Source organism: Octodon degus, unplaced genomic scaffold (assembly GCF_000260255.1).
Source record: "Octodon degus isolate 3935 unplaced genomic scaffold, OctDeg1.0 scaffold00283, whole genome shotgun sequence".
NCBI lineage: Eukaryota > Metazoa > Chordata > Mammalia > Rodentia > Octodontidae > Octodon > Octodon degus.
In genome coordinates this window covers 399,086-412,300 of record NW_004524859.1, presented here as the reverse complement: position 1 = coordinate 412,300, position 13,215 = coordinate 399,086, and the positions used below count along the sequence as shown (strand labels likewise).

At 50.1% G+C, this 13,215-nt stretch overlaps 1 protein-coding gene across 1 annotated transcript in view; it reads left to right on the top strand.

Moving 5' to 3' along the window:
* The window catches only part of Patl1 (PAT1 homolog 1, processing body mRNA decay factor), a 41,489-nt gene extending 28,782 nt beyond the window's left edge, over positions 1 to 12,707 (top strand). The window contains exons 10-16 of the mRNA XM_023707224.1: positions 296 to 349; positions 1,951 to 2,099; positions 3,504 to 3,663; positions 6,519 to 6,674; positions 11,068 to 11,159; positions 11,241 to 11,390; positions 11,536 to 12,707. Coding sequence (XP_023562992.1) covers positions 296 to 349; positions 1,951 to 2,099; positions 3,504 to 3,663; positions 6,519 to 6,674; positions 11,068 to 11,159; positions 11,241 to 11,390; positions 11,536 to 11,557 — 783 coding nt within the window. The 3' untranslated portion in view covers positions 11,558 to 12,707. The remainder of the gene's footprint in view (positions 1 to 295; positions 350 to 1,950; positions 2,100 to 3,503; positions 3,664 to 6,518; positions 6,675 to 11,067; positions 11,160 to 11,240; positions 11,391 to 11,535) is intronic.
* Positions 12,708 to 13,215: the final 508 nt, after the last annotated feature.

Sequence of the window (13,215 nt, the reverse complement as noted above, 5' to 3'; positions counted from 1 at the left end):
TGTGTGTGTGTGTGTGTGGCCAGCTCAGCCCACCAGGGGGCAGGGCTGGCTGGCATGTGGTGCTGGGGGATCGAACCGCGGTCCCTGTGCTTTGCCAAGCCTGTTCCAAGTAGGTGCTTTAGACCACTGAGCCATCTCGCCAGCCCCGGTGATTTGTTCTTGGCAGAGGCAGAGTTTGTACTGAATGGTCTTGTCTTTTTTTTTTTTTTTTTTTTTTTTGCGGAACCGGGGATTGAACTCAGGCCCTTGCGCTTGCCAGGGAAGCACTTATTGTTCTTGTCTTTTTTAGGAGACAAAAGAAAAACAGGTTCGGGACAAGAGAAGAAAAACACTTGTCATAATTGAGAAAGTAAGTTTTAGAATTTGTTACTAGAGTTTAGATAAGAAATGTGTGTGGGTGGGAGGTGTATAGCTCAGTGGTGCAGTGCCTGCCTGGCAAGCGTGAGGCTCTGAGTTTGATTCCTGGTACCAAAGGAAAAAACAAACGTGTGTGTCCCCAGAAATGAAGAGCAGGCGGTAAGGCAGTGTTGTTTGGTTTCAGTTAAGAACAGCTTCTTGTCACAAGCCTGTCCCTTTCCAGGAGGGCTGGTGCTCTAGCTTAACTGTGGTGGGGGTCCTGTTCCGATGCATTCAGTTAATAGCTGACTGTCTTTAGAAGGTCAGCGCTCTAAGCCTGATAAAATGGAAACAAAAGTTACATTGTTTTGCATATTGATTACTTAAGTGAGCTCACGGGTATGTATTAGACACTCCTGTCACAGAGGAAACTAATACACATGCATGTGCGCACACACGTTTTGCAGTTGGGTTAGCTTTGGGGGTGGAGTGTTTTGGGTTTGGCCTATTCGAGACAGGATCCCACTGCAGTTTAGGCTGCCTTGAACTCACTGTGTAGCCCCGCCTAGCCTGAGACTTGCCACACTCCTCCTGCCTCAGCCTCCCGAGTTCTGGGATTCCCCCACCATGTTTAGTGTAGTAGTTGCTTTGTAAAATATAAATGCCGCATTGAAAAACCGTGGAACCTGGTAGATTAGAACACATTCTCCAGAGTACGGATCCAATCTTTCCTATTTCTGAGTGAATCCGAGACTTGGGTGAGTGGCTGTTTTGCCTTCTTGCTTGCTTGTGTGACACAAGGATGGAACTGAGGACCTTCACCCTGAGCCCATTCTTTCTTGGCTGAGGTGCCTAGGCTGGTCTTAAACTTGGGTTCCTCTAGCCTCAGCCCACCGTACCCTCACGAATGCATGCTTACCTCGAGGGGCCGGGGACTGGTCCTGTGCTGTCCTCAGCTTCTCCCTTTATAATAAAGTGGAGGTGCTGGTGATGTTTTTCTCCTGGAGGGGCAGTGCCTGCCTAGCGAGTCCTCCAGGAACGTGAGCTCCTCTGGTGTTGAGAGGCCCAAGCTGCCCTTGTGGCGGTGCTGCAGTGTTGCCAGTGTGGCATTGCGTTGCTGTGGGAAGATTTTTTTTTTTTTTTTTTCCTAGAACCAGGGATTGAACTCAGGCCCTTGTGCTTGCCAAGGAAGCGCTTATTCTACTGAGCCATCTCCCCAGCCCCTTGTGGGAGGATTTAGAAAGTCTTTATTTCACTTGTTTTCAGCTGCGAGGTTGGGTCAGGGAGGGACAAAGAATGGTGCCTGAAAAATTGTAAGTTGCTTTGTGTTTTTCTGCATTTACTTCTGCTTCTTTTTTTTTTTTTTTTTTTTTTGATGGTACCAGAGATTGAACTCAGACCCTTGTGCTTGCCAGGCAAGTGCTTATTTTACTGAGCTATCTCCCCAGCCCCTTTTCTGCATTTAAAGAGCAGGTTTTTTTGCAGTTCAAGTTTGCTGTGGGTTTTCATTCTTGAGTTTGAGGCAATTAATCCTCCACCTCAAGGTCGTCGCTGGTACCTGTGAGCCCTGCCTGGCTGCTGTGGCCTGCTTCACCTTCCTCTCATCTCTCTTAGACTTATAGTTTACTCCTGGATGTGGAAGATTATGAAAGGCGCTATCTCCTGAGTCTCGAAGAGGAGCGGCCTGCCCTGGTGGATGAAAGAAAGCACAAAATTTGTGGCATGTACGACAACTTGCGGGGCAAACTGCCTGGCCAGGATAGGTGAGCGGTGCCCGTGAGCAGCGCGTACGTGAGCACACACATGCGCTCAGCTTCACCGACTTCCTCTGCCAAGCTGAGCTCACTCTTCCTGCCATTCCTCGGGTGAAAAAACCGTTCATCCTGAACTTCCCAGCAAATAGTGTCTACTAGGGATGGTACAGATACTGGACTTCGGGCAGGGAGCCATCAGATTTGCTTGGGGGCTCTTGGAGTCTGGCTTATGATTACTAGTACATGTCAGTGTTCAACCTTATAGTCCTTTTATGTTGTTTGAGACGGTCTAGCTTTGTACTTTAGCCTTGCACTTTTGGTGATCCTGCCTCAGCCTCCCAGGTGCTGAGATTACAAGCTGTGCCATCAGGCCTGGCCCTCAACCTTATAATTTTTGGGGCTGGGGAGATAGCTCAGGGGCGTAAGTGCTTTCCTGGCAAGTGCAAGGTCCCGAGTTGGATCCCTGATACCACAAAAGAAACTAAACAGAAAGCTTTATAATCTTTATATTTATACTTGCCTCCTAAGATGGGGACTGTCAACATTTCGGTGTCCTTGGGATTCCATGGAATATGGGTGCCGTGGAAGCAGCCCAAGCTCTGCTGAGGGCCACGCCCTTAACTACTTGCTTGTCTCTCTCACCTGTTATTTGGAGCAGAGTCCTGCTGATGGCAAATGTTGTGTGAATCCCGGATATGCCACGAATGCGGGAGGACTGCGTTGCCTGAGGGGTTCTTTTCCCTTTGTCTTGTCACGAAAACTGTTGATTGTGCAAAGCCAGCACATGGAACACAGACATAACCACCAGCACTTTCCTTCCCATACACGCCCTGTAGGATAGGCCCGTGGGGAAGAGATGTCTCTCTGCAGGCTGACCCTGGGTGTGGCCTTCCAGACACATGCAGTGCACATTTATTGACACAAAAAAGTCTTTAAGTAAAATAACACCAAGTTGCAAAGCTGTAATAACTTTGTGATAGAAAAATATGAGGGGCCAGGGAGATAGCTCAGTAGAATAAGCTCTTGCAAGAAAAGAAAAAAGAATATGTCTTCAAATTGCTAACACTTTAAAATTTTAAAATTAAGTCAGATTATGAATGACTTCTTGTTGTGCTTTTATGTTTTTAGATATTAACCATGGATTGCTTTTGTAGATCACTTAAAAGTTAATCATGGAAATTATGCACATACTTGGGTTAAGTGTGGTTAGTGTGTGATTTGTGAAATGGTGGTTATCAACATTTGGAAAGCTCAGGCCTGACCTTACACTGCGTGGCTCGCGTTGGAGAAGTCATTGTCATGCCTGCAGCGCAGGCTGTGCTGTGTGAAGAGGAGCGTGGCGCAGGGCGAGGATGAGGACAAGGACGCGGGCTCCCTGGCAGTTGTTGACCAGAGTGTTTTGTTCCCCTGCAGGCCCAGTGACGACCACTTCGTCCAGATCATGTGCATCCGAAAAGGGAAGAGAATGGTTGCCCGCATCCTCCCTTTCCTCTCCACAGAGCAGGCTGCCGACATCCTCATGACCACCGCGAGGAACCTCCCTTTCCTTATTAAGAAGGATGCCCAGGATGAGGTGATCACTGGGGGTATCTCTCCTCGTAGGTTTCTCAAGTCTCCTCCCCTTTGCCTTGTCTTATCCAAACTCTGGCCATAGGAAGCGACCAAAACAAAGCTCCCAGCGCTGTATTTGGTCTTGTTTCTGGTGGAACAGACTATGTCCCTAAACATAAGGATGTGAACAGTTCCACTGTGGCTTGGCACAGCTATGGAGGTGTAAGCCACAAGAATCGCTTGGAAAGTAAAGATCGCTTGACCCTCCTGCACATGCTGAATCAGAGTAGAGCAGATAAGTTGGGCTCTTGTATTTCTAGCAAGCTCTGCAGCTGAATCAGACACTGTCTCAGTGCCTTTGTGGACACAGCACCGCTCCATGGGCCTGTGTCAGCATTAGCCAGCCTGTGGCCTGCGTTGGTGGGCCTCCCCAAGAGTCAAGCCAGTTTGAATAATGTTACGACTTCAACCATGTGGCACTGGAAATGACGCCTGTCATCCAGCTTGTGAATTTCTCCTGGCTTAGAATTTTCTCTTCGAATCCCCAGCCAACCTCTTGAGACAGTAGCAAATTTTCCAATAATTTTAGAAAGTTCAGAGCCAGGAATATAGCTCAGAGAATTTTAGAAAGTTCAGAACAAGAAATTGATAAAGGTAGGGGAGAGGACAAATACTGAGAGATGGAGAAAAAAATGTATGAGTGAATCTGTTATTGTCCACTACAAGTTGAATGTTAACTACCTGGGTAATTCATCCAGAGAAAACCAAGACGCCAGGATTCCTAGTAAGTGGTATGCCATGGAAGAGTTGGAAATAATTCCTTTTGCAGACCCTTGAAATTTTAGCATATAGAAAAATAATTTTTAAAAAAGAATTCCAATTAGGCCAGGCATGATGGCACAAGCTGGTAATCCCAGCACTCAGGAGGCTGAGGCGGGAGGATCACCATCATTCAAGACCTGCCTGGGCTACAAAGTGAACTCAAGGTCAGTCTGAACTGCATAGCAAGACCCTGTGTCAGAAGAAAGAAAAATAAGTTTAGCCCTCATCATTGGAAAATGTGAAGTGGGGTGAGATGTTTAAAAGATTCCAAGAATGAAAAATGGGCCGAAGAAAAATTTAACAAGTTGAGGTTTATTCTAGAAAATAGAAGACAAAATTGAAAAGTTACAGCAGTTCTGGCGCAGATGTGGATTGATGACAGCTCTGAGTACCAGGCTCTAGTTTTAGACAAAACTAGTGTCTTTTGCTAGGTATCTAAGGCTGGGAACAAGAAGTGCCTGCCTTTCCTGAGCTGGTCCCTGGTGAGCGAACAGGGTTAAATGCACAGGCTGACGTTTTTAGCCTTTGTGCGCTAAAGAAAGTAGAATATGCCTCTGAACACCTTTTTCTGGAAATTCCAGCTGTCACTCAGTCTGAGCCTGAAAGGTACAGAATAATGCTGGAGTATCTCATATCAAAAGCAAGAAAAGAGCTGGGGAGCTAGTTCAGAGGGTTAAGTGCCTGCCTGGCAAGGAGGAGATCCTGTGTTAAGTCACAGTACAAAAGAAAAAGTAGCGGGGTATGGCGCATACCTATAATCCCAGCATGCCCTTGAGAGACTGAGAATCATTTAGAATTTCAAGCCAGCTTGGGCTCAAGGTGAGAACCTGTCTCAAAAAACAGATGGGAGAGGTCAGGAGACAGCGCGGTTGATTAAGTACTTGCAGGTCCAGAGTTCAATCCCCAGTACTAGGGAAGCAATCAAGTAAAGTAATAGATGACTAAGAACCTGAGAATGCACGAACAAGAGTTGTTTAATCCGACCAGGCTCCCGTTAACCAAAAATGAGATAATTTGCATCAAGAAGTTATAATAGTAGACTAAAGTAGGTGACTGTTTTTTTTGAGACATGGTCTTCCTCTGTAACCCAGGCTGGCCTTGAACTCAAGGTGATCCTCCTGCCTCAGCCTCCAGAGTGCTGAGTTTATACGTGTGCCACCACACCTGATTCAGTGTATTCATTTATGAATTCATAATCTCAAAAATACTGATCACTGGTAAGATTGCTAAACCGTCCACTCATTCTGAAAAGCGGAAGATAAAAAGTCAAGCATTCATCCTGCCTTTCTGTTACAAGCATATGTCATGGTAACCAGCAGTTGGTAATATGAACTTCTTGATAGAATTTCAATTAATAAGTGAAAACAGCTAATAAGAATAGAAAAAAAAATAAAAATAGGAACTGTTCCGTAAGCCTTAGTGGAACAGCAGTTGAGACCCAGCCCCATCAGTCCTGTGCTGCGCCGCAGTTGCAGGAGAGGAGAGCCCGCAGCAGAGCGCTGTCAGCTGGGCCCAGGCCCAGCGGCCCCCATTCTGTTGAAGGAAGCAGCACAAGAAGAGGATGCACCAGGGGCTAAAGACTTCTTAGGGTTTGGGGTGTTCTTTAGTTTTTTGTTTTGTGTGTGTTAGGCCCAGGGTCTCACTCAGCAGCTGGGCCTCGCAGGGATCCTATCTCAGCCTGCCCAGGCCCGGGATTACCGTCGTGCGCCTCCACGCCCTGCTTAGGGCTTTGAAAGTGTGATCAGCAAATGGATAGAGTGAATATGGTTTGATGCTGGAGAAGAGATATCTGCTAAAAGATGTGTTTGCCTCAGAGAAATTGGGATTTGGAGCAGATCCTAGTGAGCGTTAGAAGTGGCTGGTGGGTTTCTTCGATGTGCTGTGTGAGCAGCTTTGTTAGCAGTAGACTGAGGATGCGCTCGGGAGCTTCACATAGATCTGACACATAGATCTGCTGTGTGGACTCGCGCCCAAGCGTGTGCGCCCTCCAGCCAGGTGCCCGTGGGCAGAGGGAAGGTAGGAGCAGCCGCGGTGACGCTCTGTTTGCTTCTCTAGGTCCTGCCGTGCTTACTGAGCCCCTTCTCTGTCCTCCTCTATCACCTGCCATCAGTGACTGTCACGAGCCTCCTGCAGCAGCTAATGAACCTACCTCAGAGTGCAGCCGCACCCGCGCCCTGCAGTGCTCACCTCGCCGCTGTGCTCCAGAACAAGGTGCCCCACTCTGCCCTGCCCCCAAGCTGGGGAGGGCCCAGGTCATAGGAAGCGCAAGCAGTCAGGAGTTAGGCGTAGCTCCTGTGACCCAGCATGGCAGGCTCCTGCATGTCTCATGTGGAACAGATGGCTCACGCTGGTGTCGCACTCGGGGCTGAGCCCCTCTCCGACCCCGTCAGTGCAGTCGTGTGTGTTGTCGTCATCTCCCCCCATCGTTAGGGCCAGAGGCAGCTGTGAGGGTTGAAGCCTTGGGATTGGTTAGGACGAGGGGAAGTGAGGAGGGTGCGGCGTGGCCAGCTGTGCTTCCAGGGGCCTTTGCAGGGAGAGCAGGTACTCATGGGAGCACCCGCAGCGCCGGCAGCTCCACACTGGCTTCAGTCCTGCGGCGCTGTCACCACTGGTGGAGTCAGTTCTGGCTGCAGAGCAGGGCTGATGTGGGAGACTGGTTAATGATCCCAAGAGCCCCAGAGGAAATGCAGTCTAGAGGAGAGAGCTGGAGTGTGGCAGGCCAGGCCTCAGCCCTGTCCTCCTCCTCTGGCATCGGGCTCCTGGGTAGATTGTCTCGCTTTGTCTTACTTTGCTAGGCCAGGCGCGTGCACAGTAATGAGGCGCTCACAAGGGCCATGCTGTGTATGATGGGGGGAAAAAGTATCACCTCAGGGCTTCCTACCCTTGGCACTGGAAACCCCAAAGTGCCACATCTGGAACAGACAGGGTTGTGGAGCATCAGGGGTATGGCACCCTCTTTTGGTCCCTTCCTTCTGGTGTTGGCAAAGGCAGCAGAAAACCACAAGATCAGGGCTGGCCAGGTAGCTCTGCAGTCTAAAGTGCCTGCTTGGAGGGAGGGGGGCGCTGAGACAGCAGCTGAGACTGGCGTGGTCTCGTGCCTGTAATCCCAGTGCTTGGGAGGCTGAGAACAGAATCACTATGAGTCCAATCTATGCAGTGAGACCCTGTAGACTTTGCAGACCCTGTCCTAAATACATAAAGCAAAAGCACACCACAAGATCAGACAGGGTTACACTGCTCGGTGCTTTTCTAAATCTGCATGCAATGGATGAGCGTGAGTGTGTCATGCGTGCACTCATCCGTCAGGAAGCCCCCGCCTGCTGCCTCTCACGGGGCTCCTCCCCATGCCCCTGGGGGTCTTTCCTTTGTTGGACCCTGCCATCTCCAAACAGTCTCTCCCCGTTTCCTGTCTTCTACTTGGCTGTTTATAGTTAGGGTTTCTCCTGTGAGAGAAGCGGCCCGGTATCTAACCTGTGTGAGGTCCTTTAGCACTGTGCTGTTGAGGTCCGTCCACTCCCGTCGTCCGCCGCGTGTGGAGCGTAGGAGTGCCACAGCGATCCCGTCCCCTGAGGATAGCACGTAGGCCACGGCCTTGACGTAGTCCTCGAGAATCGCGCACACGAGTGTCGCGGTAGTGTGAGCCCTTGAACTCCGTCAGGGTGGTGCCCAGGGCGCTGGGGCCGTGGGACCTCTGGTGTTAGTCTTGTTTGTTTCTTGAGGAGTAAGGTGGAATCGCAGAGCTGCTCTGGTTTGCGTGTCGCTGGCCAGTGAGGTGGAATGCCTTTTCAGGTGTTTATTGGCCGGTTGTCGTGAGAAGGGTCTGCTCACCTGAGTTGCCCCGTTTTTGATTGGCACTTACATTTGGGGAGCTCTGAGTACTGAGGTCCTTCGATGTTGTGTGCATTGGCCCGTGTCCAGGGGTAGCTGGCAGCACTCCTTCCTGCTGACAACTGTCGGTTGGCGTGTCCTGCGCTGCGCTGCGCTGCGCCGCTTTTGGCTTGGCGCGGTCCTGTTGCAGATGCCGCGTGTTCTTATACTGGACAGTGGGAGCTCCCTGGGGAGGCCAGGCGCACGCCCCTGGCTTCAAGAGTTTTACCTCTTTTATCTTCCAAAAGATGCGGTGTTTTGTTTGGATGTTTTGTTTTTGTTCTTTTTGTGGTATTGGGGATCGAACGTGGGACTTTGCACTTGCCAGGCAGGCGCTTATGCTGTTGAGCTGTCTCCCCCGCTCAGATTCAGTGTTTTTATATTTAGGTCTTTGATCTGTTTTTATTTTATTTTAGTAGGAAGTAAGAGATTGGGTTTGATTCCTTCTTCTGCATGTGGAGGCCAGTTTTCCCAGCACCATTTGTTAAAGAGGCTGTCTTTTGGGCTAGGGAGATAGCTCAGTGGCCCAGTGTGTGTGCCTGGCAAACGCAAGGTTCTGAGTTCAATCCCCAATACCAAAAAAAAAAAAAATTTTAGGATTGCTTTTTCTTTTTTTTTCAATATTTTTGGCACAATGTTAATGTTTTTATTTATTTTTAATGTTCTTACAATTTAGTAAGTAGTTTTCTTGATGAATGTAGTCATAATAGTGGTTCAGAGTATTCCAGTTAGGGTTTTGCAGATTGGTCTGCGGTCTTGAATGTGCGTAAGAAGTTGCTGTGTGAAACATCTGTCAAGCTATAGGACTGCTTTTTCCTTAAAGAGTGCTGTTGGCCTTTTCACGTGCATTGCAGCAAACGTGGGTGTCGGTTTGGTGGTGCGGCTGTTCTGACTGTTGGTCCCTGCCCACCCGAGGAAGGGGGATGTCCTTCCATTCTCTGATGTCATCTTCAGTCTTTTTTCTTCAGCATGCTATTCATTATAGAGATTTGTCACTTTGGGTAGATTAATTTCTCGGCATTTAGTTCTTGTGATGCTATTCTGAATGGATTTTTTCTTCCTCAGAAGATTCATCATTGGTTGTATAGCATCACTTAATTTTGTGATTTTTGTTCTTTGGCTTGTGTAATGTGTTGTTTATTGATTTATATATTTTAAGTCATCCTTGCATCCCTACAGTGAAGCCGGGCTGGTCAGAGTGAACAATATTTTTCATGATTTGCTGATTTCTGTCTGTCGTTTTTGCATGCATGTCCATTCAAGCAATTGCCCTGCAGTCCTGTTGTTAGCTCTTGTACAGTTTGGGTACCAGGGTGACGCTAGCTCCAGGAGTCCTGAACACCCCTTCCCTTTCAGCCCCGTGACAGAGTGCAGGGAGTACTGGTGCTGGGCCTCCCCCGCAGCCCTGGTGGACATTCCATCAGCCCAGGGCTTTACTTAGTTGGTAAGGTTTTTATTACTGCCTCTTTTTCATTGCTTATTTTATGATCTACTAAAGCTTTTATATTTTCCTGGCTCAATTTTGATTTCAAGTGCATCTAGGAATTTCCATTTCTTCTAGGTTCTCCAGGTTATTAGAATATAAATTTTCAAAATGGTTTCCTACAATCCTCAGAATTTTGTCAGCATCTGTTATAATTTGACTGTTTTCATTTCTGAGTGTGTTGATGTTGATTTTTCTTTCATGAAGGGAAGTTTTGTGGAACAGAAAGGTTATCCTCAGGAAGGTGAACTCAGAAAGGAGATTGGAATCCCAAGATATTGCCAGTTTCCTGTAGACTCGTGATTGCAGGCGTTTAACCTTGGCTTCTTGTGCCTGTTTACATTTTCATTCTGTGCCCCTTAAACAGCTGTTACTGCCCACAGAGAGAAACAAATCTTCATGGGGCTGGAGAGATGGCTCAGTGGTCTAAAGCACCTACTTGAAACAAGCTTGGCAAAGCACAGGGACCGCGGTTCGATCCCCAGCACCACATGCCAGCCAGCCCCGCCCCCTGGTGGGCTGAGCTGGCCACACAGACACACACACAATAAATGTAATAAATAAAAATAAATAAATATTTTTTAAAAAAAAAATCATGTATTTTAGGCTCTACTCATGCCACCGAATGGTTTGGGTTTGGTTTGGTTTGGTTTGCTCTATGTCTTTTTGAGATGGGTCTTGCAGTGCAGTTCAGGCTGGCCTTGGCCTGTAGCCCAGGCTGGTCTCTAACTCACAGTCGTCCCCTGCCTCAGCCTCCCAGGTGTTGGAATCGCAGGTGTGTGCCACCGCGCCTGGCTCATGCTGCTAAATTGTAATGGTTGTAGAGATGGTGTTTGGATCGTTTATCCTCCCTCCTTTTTCATTTCGTAGGCCCCTGTTCATCTCTTCTAAACCCCTACATCTCCATTTATCTTCCTTTAAAATTTCTTTTTAAAGAAATTTTCTCTTCACATCTTGATCTGATTTTCCCTTGGCCTTGATTTCTTATAGTTCTTAACATCTCTTCATGTTTGTCCTAAGTATCTCTCTCATTTAATGTTGTTTGCTGTGAACATTGTATTGACTTTCTGTCTTTATTTACTTCTGATAGCAAAAAAGCAAAGCCATCCTAATGTCCCTGGTGGGGAAGCGTCCCACCCACTGTTTCCTGGGCCGTGCTTGCTGCCTCTGTGCTGCAGAGGCCTGGGCTTGGGACCCGGCCCTGGGCCCCTGTCTAGTGGGCGGGGCACTGAGTGGCTCCCTCTGTGTCCACAGTTTGGCCTCTCACTGCTGCTCACGCTCCTGAGCCGGGGGGAAGACCTGCAGCGCCTGGAGCCCGCCACGGAGCCTGCACAGCGTGACCAGTGGTCAGTACCGCCATCCGCACCAGCTCGCCCTGTGCCACTGGCTCTCTCGTGCTTCTCACCATAGCTCTGCCTTCCTGCTAGGACGGAGGTGATGTTCATGGCCACCAGGGAGCTCCTGCGGATTCCCCAGGCGTCCCTGGCCAAGCCCGTCTCGATGCCCGCCAACCTGGTGTCCCTTTTTTCTCGCTACGTTGACCAGCAGAAACTGAACTTGCTAGAGACAAAGCTGCAGTGAGTGTGGGACAGGACCAGTGGCTCCCAGGTGGCGGGGTGGGTTGGGCTCCTGCGGGGTCCAGGGACTGTAACCAGAGCACGGTGGCCTGCGTTGGGGCGCTGCACAGCACAGACACAGCTCCTTTTGTGTCTCCGCCCTCAGGCTGGTCCAGGGGATCCGGTGAGAGCTCTGGCTGAGACCCTACCTCCTGCGGCTGCCGCCTGCACTACTGCCGCCTGCCCACCGAGGCAGGGAGAGGCACCTCCCAAGCAGACGCATAGGCTGGCTCCAGGCCTGGGCTTGCGGGCTCTGGGCAGTGTGGCCTTCGGGCGGCTTTTCCGCTGGTCTCTGTACCCTCTGTTTCCTTTCTGCATGTCCTCCCCTCACTTGGCTCTTCATGGTGTTGTGATTCTTTGCCCTAGAGCTACCCAGGAGACACCCCCTGTATCCACCACCTGCCCACCTCCCCATAGAGCACAGCCTTCTGAGGGAGTCCTTCCCTCACACCGCTGAAGACGCTGTCCTGTACTGAGCTAACTTCAGGAGAGCCAGTCGAGTAGACCTCAAGGCAGATTCGTGCACCCACGCCTGTGCGACATCTTGGTTTCAGCCCCTGGAAGGAGTTTTAGGTCGGAGAGTCCTCAGTGCCGCGTACCTCCGCTGAACACAGTGCCAGCAGCCTCGCTGTTCTCCTGGGGCTCCTCCTCGCAGCCCAGGTCCAGGGCACGCAGCACTTTGAATGAAATCCATACATGGCTGCTGCCCACTCTAGGCCAGAGGTCCTCCTCCTCCTCCTGCCCAGTGTCCCTTGTCTATCCCCCCTCAGCAGGAACAGCCACTTCTTTGGCTCCAGTACAGCAGTAGCAGCCTCATCCCCTCCCCAGCGTCCCCAGAACCCGCTCCACCCTGTCACCACTGTGTCTGTCACTCGTCCCCCTACACAGCAACAAGGATGGGGCTCAGATCCCTGCTGGCCCCAGCCTGGAGAAGCCGACTCCCAGATTCACCCTCACAGCCATCCCGACCTCAGTCCTGCTGCCCTTGCCTTTCGAATGTCGTGGGGTTGGGCTGGCTCCCGCAGGAGTGATTGTCCTCCCTCCGTGATACCAGCCAGCTGCCCTCCCAGCCCAGCTCCACCAGCATCCCAGCCGCCTCGTGCCCTGCGACAGCTACTGACTCCCGCCCTCGCGGCTCCCCCTCGCAGCCTATCAGGTGAACACTTGATCGGCGTTTTTTCCTGACTGTGCTTTATCTTGTTTGGTTCTGATTAATGAAAATAAAGGTTTCTAAATTTACATTTTTATAGGGTATTGTAAATAAAAACAAATTGTATAATGCAAGGAAGCGTTGCGTGTTTCTGTGCTCTGCTGGGTGTGCACTGGCTTTGCCTGTGTGCGGAGCGGGTGAAGCTCCAGCACCCTGATGCTGGAACCACAGGGCTACGGCTCCCCAGGCCTGCCTCATGTCTGCTGGGTTGCAGACACTTCTGTGAGTGCTCAAGGAAAAGGAATGGCCACCGCAGCTCAGCTCGGGGAAAGGCAGGAAGTTGCGGGGAGAGCTCTCTTGACACTGGGCGCTGTTTGCATAATGTGCATTGTTTTCCTGATGGTGACACAGCCTTTAAATAGCCGGCCTAAGGTGACAGGCAGCAGGCCACAGAAGGGGTGGCGCCACCTGGCTGCTGAAGGTTAAGAACGCACACTGATCCCAGCACTCAGGAAGCTGAGGCAGGAAGGTTGCAAATTTGAGCCCAGCCCTGGCAGCTTAGCAAGACCCCTGCTCTAAGAAGACTGGAGATACAGCTTATTGGGGTGTCCTTGGTTCAAAAAGGGGTACTTCTTG